Below are 10,851 nucleotides of genomic sequence, written 5' to 3' on the forward strand. Positions count from 1 at the left end.
TTCACATTTCTTTACGCTGTAGTCATAAGAAAATGAATCTGTTACATTATACTTGCAATCCTGACAATCTCTTCTGTAGTGTGTGCACAGCTTTTCTGAGATCTCAATTGTATAAGAAGAAACCCGTAAACAGCATTGAATGTTACTGAAAATACCAAAAAATAAAGATGGATATATTAAACATATGTTGCATCTTTAATAAAAGAGAAACTGTGTAAGGCTATGGCTGAATTTCAGAATTTTAGACCACCTATTTGTATCTTCTCTGTTGCAGCTGTAGTTGTTTAATCAAAAATATTTATCATGTTTTATTGAAAGAGATCTTGATCATTGATAAATATTGCTGAGAATGAAAAGATGGTTGTGACATTATGGTGTGCCTTGGCGTAGTAATTTTATAGGATGAGACATCTGGGCCATCTTGTCTGTGTATTGGTAGACTTGTGCAAGGGGGTACATGTTCTTCGAGACCGACATAAAACCCACTGTATTGGAATACAAAAGGGACTGCAACAATATTTGTCACATCTAAAAACTGAGCGAGACTTTAGAAACACTGAAAATAAAGCAAAGCCTTAGGCTGTATTATTTAGACTCATAAGCAGTGAGGAGGTCAACATGTGCAAAGACAGCCTGTTCTAGCAACCTATTAGATGAATTAGGAGAATAAGAAGGTTTAAAGCTTTAAGGGAGATTATCCTGCTATTCTCCACATGGCAGGCAGTGCTGATTAATGCTGTGTGTTTCTTTAATCTCAGGGTTTGTAGGTGAAAACACCCAACCAATCCCAGAAAACAACATTGGAAACCGAATGCTTCAGAGCATGGGCTGGACTCCTGGCACAGGCCTCGGACCAGACGGCAAAGGGATAGCAGAGCCAATACGAGCCATCCAGAGACCAAAAGGACTCGGACTTGGATTTAGCTGACAGAAATACACTCTGGCTGCCAAGTAAAAGTTAAGATCAAAAATAATTTAAAAAGACAAGAGAAAAAGTTGCTATCTTGTGTTATTCATTATGATCAGCAGATCCAGTTATTCTCTTCTCAAAGATCACTGAAGTCTTTGTGCTTCACATCAGCTACACCAGCTGCAAAGTACAGGCACAGCAGCAGAACTGGCGTTTGAATCTAACTTTACAATGGTGCTAAAGTGTATGAACACTTGTACTTTTTTATTTTCTCCGGTCTTAGAGTTTGTATTCAGCATAAAATTCAGTACATTCACTTCTTTTCATAAAAGCTTCTGACACAGCAGGTTTTAGTATCTAAGCAAATTTTTTTTGTACGTATAATTTCATCTCAAGAGTCTTGATAAGATTTGTCAAGGAAAATGGAACTTTATACAGCTATTGTGTTTTCCCCCTTTTCAGGCAAAATTTCCAAACCTAATACTTCTAGTGTTTAACAGTATTTGAGGATAAGCTGTCATTTTGCCCATAAGATATACAGGTTTCCAACTGGAAGGTGATATGGTATACAGTTTTGTATAAGAGTATGAAAAATGGTTTTGTCATCATAGGAATGCCATTCCAACATCATTATCTGGCAGTGTATCACAGTCTTCCACGTTCAGGCTCAAAAGTAAACCTTTTATACTTGTTTTTACATTCACAGGATTATCTTTTTTCAGCAGATATTTAAATTTAAAGTTTATTCTGAGTTTGGATTTCTATTTATATCAGTAATCTTCAGTGTGTCCACATTTAAGAATAATTTCGGCTTTGAACCTGGAAATTGTATTTTAAAGATGACTTTGTCTTTGAGTGTTTATATACTGGGGTTTGGCATATTTTAAACAATGCAGTCAGTGTTCAGCGTTCGTTTTGTGGTCGTGCTGTTCTGAGTGAGCCACAATCTTTAATGGTTATGAAGAAACAGAAAAAGGACAAGGAGAAGCAAGATTAGAGTGGAGGAAAGGAAGGGAAAAGATACTTTGGCATCTCACAAATCTAAGCTGGCAATTTAAAATCAAGAGGGATCATTAAGTGTTTTAATCAGTATCCTAATGTATCTAATGTCAGCAGAAGTAATTTCATTAAGCAGTAACCAATCAAGCTCCTAGGGCACTATTGGTCTGCAGTATAAAACAAATTCTACTTTAAAATTAAATGATAGGGCTGAAGAAAACTGTTGTTCAGATGGACTAAGGAGAAAATTCTGACCCTGTTGTAGCAGTTGGCAATGTTTACCCTGTTTACGCAGGGAACAGGATTTGATTCTTAAGTCTTTTTTTCTTCCCCTTCTGTGCTGCCAGACTGCTTAGAAAAATATTTACCTCTAGATGCTTGCAAAGATGACTCCTTAGGATAAGAGGAGCACAGCTTCCTTCATGTGACTGTGAAATATAGTGATGAATTTTAAGAAGTATTTTTATTACTTGTCTTTTTCTCAGCTTCACCAATTACTTCCACAAAGATAATGCTAGGAAAAGAAAAAGTAGCAGCATTATAGCACTGAATTTGCTTAAAAGTAATGTTCATCCTTTCCACTATGAGTGCTGTCAGTTTGGGAACATTCTTTCACAATTACCTAGAGTAAAAGATTAGTACCTAACATTGTTTTTAATGATAGCTGAATGCACACGTTCTCTGAGTTTCAGAAGATCTATTGTTGTTTGAATCCCTGGTATCATTGTGTGGTTTTACTTTTTGACACGATAAGAAATTTTAAACAGGTTTGATATTTATAATCAACAGCAACTTTTATGGAAGGTTTTGGGGCATAGCTTAATGTAAATTAGCCACCTCAAATATCTCTTGCACAACCAAACTGAGTTAAACACATTCCATACCCAGAGAATTTCAGGGCCACGTAATTGCAAAGGGCCAAGAACCTGGAGTTCTGCAGACAGCAGAGGTGCTCACTTCTGTAATTGTTTTTTGTTTTTTTTACAATATTGAATTTATGTGGCACACTCCCATTCTTTCAATGCAATGTACTGCTAGGGCAACTGAAGACCTCTTTGTCTTGTACACAATCAGAAATTCCTTCAAATATTTTGCAACATGTGAGTTAAGGACAGGAAATGAATATATTAGTCCTAATTATTCTTGCTCTATATGAAAAACTGTAAAGGAATATTGATTCTCTCTTAAAAACTCATTATTGTTCTTTGGTTACAACTCCACCATATCTTGGGTAGGAAATTTTAAGTATGGCATATGTAACACTGAGGTATTTCTGTGCATTTTATCATCATAGTAGTTCCTCGAGAAATCAGTCTGCAGCTCCAAAAGTACTTGAAAATATTTCCTGTTTTATGAAGATAAGAGGAAAATAATGGATACTTGTTGAGAGAAAACCTCTTTTCAGCTTTCAGCTCTATTCATCCATTCAAACAGATACACTTGAGCATAAAAATAAATAGCCTTAATCAAAGAATTATTTAGTAAGATCAGAAATCTTAAAACTTTTTGGTTTATATCAGTGTTAGAAATGATTAGACGTTAAAACTAGTCACATTGATTTTGGTATGGAGATAAGTAAACCTTTATTTTCCAACAGGTATTCCTATAGATGCCACAGCTAACAGTCAGCTTCATCTTGTAGAAGCTGTAGAAGAAACTGATTTATTAAAATATATTAATCTAGCGTTCCAAGACATTTTAATGTCACATTAAAATTCCCATTCAGACTCACACCATCATTTTTCTGTTTTTCCACAATCTCACAGGAGTGATTTTAAAGATATTCCAGTAGTGTAATTGTGCACAGTTAAAGCTAGTGTTAAGAAACAAAACAAAAATGCGTCACTTTTTGGTTTTTTCTTCTTTTTTAAGCCACCGCAGTGTTAGTTGGCTTTGAAACAAGTCAAAGTACTTGGATTTTTTCCTTCAGGTTTTTCCCGTACCTAACTTGCAATCATACTATGACACGTGCTATAAAGCTGGCTCACACTATTTTAAAATACATATAAAAGTATTTTCAGATAATAATTCCTAATGGCTGTGATACTGAAGGTTTTTATGCCTACATAAATAGATATGGAATCATCTTGTATCTAAAAGTTACCATCACTCACCAGGTTCTTTCATTTAGGTGTTTGATTAATTGGTAGTTCAGCTGTTAACATAATATTCTGCCTATGCAGAATGTTTAGTAAAAAGAAGACGCATACAATATTATTGGCATTGCATTTTGTTACATGTTCATTGTGTTTCAGTTCTGTGAATTAAGCCATTAACTGTTAATAAAAGAAACACATGAGCGGTTTCTGGAAGAATCCTGTTTTTAAATAAATATTTGTTGAAGTCAGAGAAGCATTATCAGTATGCTTATTTTAACAAGTTTGTCCCTGCATCCATCTTTCTGCAATTAAGTCAATAATGGGTGTAGAATGGCAGTAAATAGCTAATAATATGTATAGAATGCTTTGCTTTAACAACACAAATGCAAGATGAAATAAAATAATAAGACTTCATTCTTCATGGGTTTTGTATGTTCTTTTCTTTGAACTGCTCTTTTTGATAGCATTGTTATTGCTCAGGTGAATGCAAAAACTTTGTTTCTGAAAATATCATTAAGGTTGCTAATATCTTATCTTAGAGAGTTGTACCTTCTTACTGGCATTTCTTTTCTAGGTGGTTATTATCCAGCATAAAATATTACACTACAATGCCACAAAATGCCTTGTTTAAAGTGTTTGCAGTACTCTTGTTGTTATCATATTCTTCTAAGACATTTAAATACAAGTCTTTAAGTATGTGTATACTTTGATAACTGTAACAGGACTGTGTGCTCTCTCTTCAAGCAGGTCTCCAAAACTATTGCTCCTCAGAGGAGAATTCACACTACATTTGTTTTATCCTCCTGCTCCCCGTGCTCACCGAGTAGTTTCAGTAAAGCCATATCAGAAATGGGGATCCCTTCCCTATCTTACAATAAATTCAGGAGACCTTTTAACTAATTCACAACAGTTTTTGGAAGCAGTGGTATAGTTAGCACACAGTGACTACAGTAGACGAGGTGCCCACAGTAGAGTCCATACCTAAAGGCGGTATATGTATTCAGTCTGTACTGTTCAGCTTAGTGAAAAACACAGAATTGTTTCTCTATCCACCTGTAGTCTCTCTGTAAAGCTAATCTAACATGTTAAAAGAGAAAATGTCATTCTTAAAGGTCGTCATGTTTTTGCTTTGAATTCTCTGTGGAAGAGCTTTGATGTGATTATGTGTGTTGTTTTTTTTTTTTACAGGTGTGATATTTAAGATTGGATTTTGTTGTTGTTATTTGGGTTGGTTTGTTTTGTTTTTCATGACATTTCTATACTTTAAAAAGTCTTGGAGGAAGTGCAACAATTTCAGCATGGATGTTCTTGTCTTAAGTGGTTGGTTTTGCTTGGTTTGGGTTTTTTTTGTTCGCCTTTTTTTTTTTTTTGCTTGAGAAACTGTAAGCTTAACAGCAGAGATTGTTATAGGCTTTAACAAACTTTTTAGTGTAAGTCTGCACTGAGGTATTGAGGAAAACTTTACCACAACAATGAAAGTTTCATCATTAACTAGCAGTAAGGTAACTAGTGGAAATGTTTGGGCTTCCTATGAGTCTCTTCTGTAACTGCAACAAAATAGATACTGGAGGTATTTTGACCATGGTGGTAAATTGCTTGTCAATCTTCAAGTAAAAGGCTGAAAATCACTCAGATTCTTTAAACTTGATCTCCTGCCTCTATGAGAACTGTGATTCTTAAAAGCTGTGAAAAGTGATTTGAATTAATATGAGATATGCCATCTATTAGAAAATCATGATTTTGGCTTGACTGTTTATAGTATTGTTATGATGAATTTAAGTAATGTGGAGTCTGACTTCTGAAACTGTGAATATAAGTCATTAGTCTTCAAGGATTTTGTTTTATTGTAATATATTTACACTGATTAAGTATGTGATCTTATTAAAATGAGATTATGTTTCAGAATATTTGATCATACATATGTTCAGTTTAGTATGCTTTAAGACTTCAGCGTTGTCCTTCATCCCTGTCCTTTTTTTCTGAAGAAGTGTAGCCCTACATATGTGTTAAGTGATAATGCCCAGTGGTTTCTCTCTTAGTGTTATCTCATGTATGTGCTAAGTGATAATGCTCAAGATTATTTGTACCAGTCTACTGAAGTTGTTTTTCAGTACCTCACCTGGCCAATTTTCTGAAAGGCCTACTGCTGCCTTTGTCAGTTACTGTTTAACACTTTGACACTTCAAATTGAAATTTCTTCCACCTTGACAGGCTGTTGTGTTGGCTCGACCCCAAATGATGAAGACTGGAAGATATGTAACACTTTCGGCACCTAAATATCGCCATTGACTTCAGGATGGAGTACTTCATAGGTCTAAAAATAAACATGCATGCAAGTGTTTGAAGACTGGGGCCCTAACTTCCTTCTCTGTAATAGAAATGAGTCCTCAGTTTTCCATGGCATCAGAGTTCCTGCAAGTCACTGGAGTCAGCTGGATTGTGCTGGCCCATCTTCAGAACAACTGTTTGACTCCTGTACCTAGTTCACCATACTCCCACTGGTTTCTCTCTTGCACGAACTTTGCTGCTTTCTTAGGGAATATCATGCTGGAAGCCACAGGAATTTGTCTTGTTGCATTTGCAAGTAGCAATTTGCAAAATTTCTATTCTGTACTACTGGTTTCAAGTGTTAAAAATTAAGTTTGAATTCCACAGGTGTTGCCTTATTTTTTTCTAAATGTTCCAGATTACTGCAATCTAAATGTTCTACAATTTGTGAAGTAAGTGGAATGTTTATCAAAAATTTTACAAATGTTGTGCTCTCAGTATATGTGATGGTGGGTCTCACATTTCTGATAGTAATAGATATGATCTACAACATACATATGTAAGTATAACTAACGCTAAATGTACACATTGCTTGAACAAGAATAGCGATAATGCTCAGTGTGTTGATTTGAACTTAATTCTAGTAGTCCCACCATCTGTGAGAACACTCCTAATCTGTTATGAGTTTCCTTTCTGTATGCCATGATATGCCTTATTACTGACAAAAGATATTTTGAGAGTGAACCAATAATAATTATAAGGGTTTTCTTAATGTGATGCAAATAATAAGTAACACAATTATCAGGTTGCTTTTATACTCTCTCTACTGTGTAAGTTGATTTATTTTTCATCTACTCTGTCAGTGAGCATATGAATACTAGTGTATTACAGCTCTGATTAACTCAGTTTCGGCAATTTCTACCCCTTACACACAAAGGTTACAATGCCATGGTAAGGGAAGTCTCCTTGGATTTTTTTATTTTTTATTTTCACAATCCAGAATAGTGGCTAACAGAAGAAGTTTGGCCAGAACCATATTTTGGTGATGTGTTTGGACCTAGTGAGTCAAAAAAGAAAAGAAGAAGCTTGCAAGGTTTTACTTTGTAGTAAAGCAAATTAAGTTATTTGCTTGTATGAAAATTACATGTCTACACAAGTGAACACCCATACATGATACAGATGTAGATCCCTAGTGAGAATAAGAGAATAATACATAAAACTATTATATGCTGGGCCATTTGTTAAGCTGTCAACCATGTACTTCACCAAACTGTGACAAAATCTTTAGTTCTGCTAACCCACGTTACTTAAAAGGGGTGAGGTGCTTCTATGAAAGTCAATAAATCTGCAATGTATTGTTTCATATTCTGTCTTTATGTAAACCTAGCCAGGTTTTTTCAGTTGTCTTCTTCCTAATCAGTGGTAAAGTGCATTTAATAGCTCACTTAAGGTGTCATCCATTACTATGAGTTACTGTTAGAACTAATTAATAGAGCTGAAATTATTTTGTAATGAGAAATTGAAGTATTGCAGTGTTAAAAAAAAAATACCATTCACAGCTAATTAACGTTTAACAATGCAAATAAGCTGATAATTATTTTTCAAGCCATAGAAAAATTCTGTGACACTTCATATACTACCTTTGTGATCCTAATTGTTTCTGAAAAATACCTTTACAGAGAAATACTCCAAAGAGATTTCCCTGGACAAAAGGCAATTTCTATGCACACAGTGAATGAGAGCTCTCCTTTTGTTCATATGGGTCCAGATTCAGCAGCTATTTCTTACAGTAAATACTGATGAAGAGAAGGAAAAAGCAAGGATTGTGAATATAATTGGAAGGAGGAAATCATGTGAGATACTGGACAAAATTTCCTACCTGCTTAAAGTCAGCTGCTGTTAAGGTAGTGTAGGTGTTCCAAATGCATCCCTGGTGGCCTGGGGTCATAGAATCATAGAGTGGCTTGGGATGGAAGGGGCCTTGAAGACCATCTCGTGCTAACCCCCTGCCAAGGGCAGGGATGTCATCCCCTGGAAGTTCGCTCTTGTAAAGTTTCAGGGTCCTGACTTTGCTCTTTGCCAGGCCCATATCCCTCAAGATCACAAACTCAACCAGGGCATGGTCACAGCAGCCCAGACTGCCTCCAGTCTTAACCTTTTTAACAAGTTCGTCTGTACTGGTGAGCACCAGGTCCAGTAAAACTTCTCCTCTGGTTGTTTTGGCTGATACCTGGACCAGGAAGTTATCCTCAATGCACTCCAGGACTCTCCTGGATTGCCCACAGCCTGCTAGGTGGCCTTTCCAGCAGACATCTGTGTGGTTGAAGTTCTCCATCAGGATGAGAGCATGTAGGTGTGGTGCTTCTTGTAGCTGAAGCCAGAAGGCCTGATCAACAGGCGCCCCTTGATCAGGTGGCCTGCAATAGGTCCCGGCCACAAGGTGTCCTTGATTGATCTGATCTTTAACTTTTACTCATAAGCTCTCAACCTGTTCAAGACTGCTAACAGCAAATGAACACTGTCACTGTATTGAAGCAAAATGTATTTTTAAGCCATATACATGGTAAATTGATGTATTTTAAACCATCCATAAGCAAAGGCAGTCTGAGTGTGTAGTGAAAGTAATGTAACAATCCCTCAAAAATCAAGCTTTTTTTTTTTTCTTCTTTTTTTTTTTTTTTCCAGATATAGTCACCTTGGATGTTACTGTGAGTCTCTTCTCGGCTATGAGGTCACAAGGCCCTACTGTGAGACCGTGCTGGGCCATGGGGTTACAACGACGTGCTGTGACGCTGCTCCAGGCAGCACGTTCACAAGGCCCTACTATGACTTTGTGCTGGGCTGTGGGTTCACAAGGCCCTACTATGACTCTGTGCTGGGCTGTGGGTTCACAAGGCCCTACTATGACTGGCCATGCTGGGCCATGAGGTTACAGTGCTGCACTGTGACATTACGTCGGGCTGTGAGGTCACAAAGCCCTGCTGTGACATTGTGGCAGGATGTGAGGTGACAAAGCCGTGCTGTGACTGTTCTGGTCAATGAGGTTACGGTGCTGTGCTGGGACACTGTGCTGGGACACTGTGCCAGGCAATGAAACCACAAGGCCCTGCTGTGATACTGTGCCAGGCTGGGACGTCACAAGGCCCTGCTGTGACCGTGTGCTGGGCCATGAGGGTACAACTCCATTCTGTGAAGCTGTGCTGGGATGTGAGTTCACAAGGCCCTGTTACAACTATGTTGTGGGCCATGGTGTTACAAAGACATGCTGTGACACCATACCAGGACAGGAGGACACAAGGCCCCACAGTTACACTGTACTGGGCTGTGAGATCACAAGTCCCTGCTATGATTTTCTTCTAGGCCGTGATATTACAAATGTCTACTCATATCTCTTCATTGCCACATTCAGAAAGAATGTGATTAAACTCAATCAACTTTACCTCTGACAATATAATGTAATACTAAATAATATAAAGCCAACAACCCGTGATTAATAAATATCTGAAAATATATTTATCTGTGGGGTTTACTGAGCTATTTATAATGGAGATGAAAATCAGCATAAAAAAAAAATGATACACTGGAAACAATTTCCTAAAATCAAGACCTCTTAATAGAAGAAATCAGGACTCCAAACTGCTATAACCTTTTCTTCAACCAGGGATCTCAAAGTACTTCATAAACGATGATGGTAGTTTCATAAAGAAGCACCAACAGTTTAGAGGACCAAAGCGACTTGCCCTAAGATCGAGGCCAGATTGGCTTCTTATCTTAATATACCTATATATATATATATTATTAATAAGGCAGGATCACAAATGAAACCCTAGCTCCTTAAATACTAGTTAAGGAGGCTATGACCATGAGTAAATGTCAGATTTTATTTTTAACATCACTATATAAGACACAGAAACAATAGGATCTTTATTTTAAAAGATCCATAATCATAATATTTCATAGTCTTCTGATGTAGAAATCTTTTGGATTTGAGATCATTAGCAGCTCAGCAATTGCAGCACTTGAGTTGAAATGTAACATCTACCTGGCATTATGGGTACAAATGTCGTGCACAATGCAGATTTAAGGATAGAAAACAATTATTCTGTTGAAGACAACCAACAGATTACTTACAATCACAAGGAAAACTAGATCATTTCCTACAGTACCAAAGCACCCTAGATCACGGCAGCAAGACATCTGAAATTTCAGACAAAGAGTGTGTTTCAGATCTGTTTTGTACGTAGTCAGGTACTCAGCAAGTGCTTCCACACCCACAGGCTGCAGAAGGAACAAGAGTCAAGAAAATTAAAAAATAATAACAAAAAAGAAGAAGGAGAAAAAAAAGGGGGGTGGGAGGAGCAAAATTGGCTAAGTTTTAATAGAAATAACATTTTTATATAATTCAGAACTATAAGGTTGTAAGTTAGGATCTGTGTAAAGATATGGGCATTTGCCTAGAGTAAAGAACCAGCTTTCTGTTTCATTCATAGTACAGAATATATACATTTTGGCAGGAAATGGTTCAAAATACTTAATTTTTATGAACATTCATCATAATTTGTCTAATTTGGCTTT

At 36.7% G+C, this 10,851-nt stretch overlaps 1 protein-coding gene across 2 annotated transcripts in view; it reads left to right on the top strand.

The window, feature by feature from the left end:
• The window catches only part of GPATCH2 (G-patch domain containing 2), a 123,215-nt gene extending 118,786 nt beyond the window's left edge, over positions 1 to 4,429 (top strand). For both annotated transcript variants that reach the window (XM_083828866.1, XM_083828867.1), the window contains exon 10: positions 759 to 4,429. In XM_083828866.1, coding sequence (XP_083684992.1) covers positions 759 to 928 — 170 coding nt within the window. In that variant the 3' untranslated portion in view covers positions 929 to 4,429. The remainder of the gene's footprint in view (positions 1 to 758) is intronic.
• The last annotated feature ends 6,422 nt before the right edge of the window (positions 4,430 to 10,851 follow it).

The sequence above is a fragment of the Anser anser genome (genome assembly GCF_964211835.1).
Source record: "Anser anser genome assembly, chromosome: 3".
Taxonomy (NCBI): Eukaryota; Metazoa; Chordata; class Aves; order Anseriformes; family Anatidae; genus Anser; species Anser anser.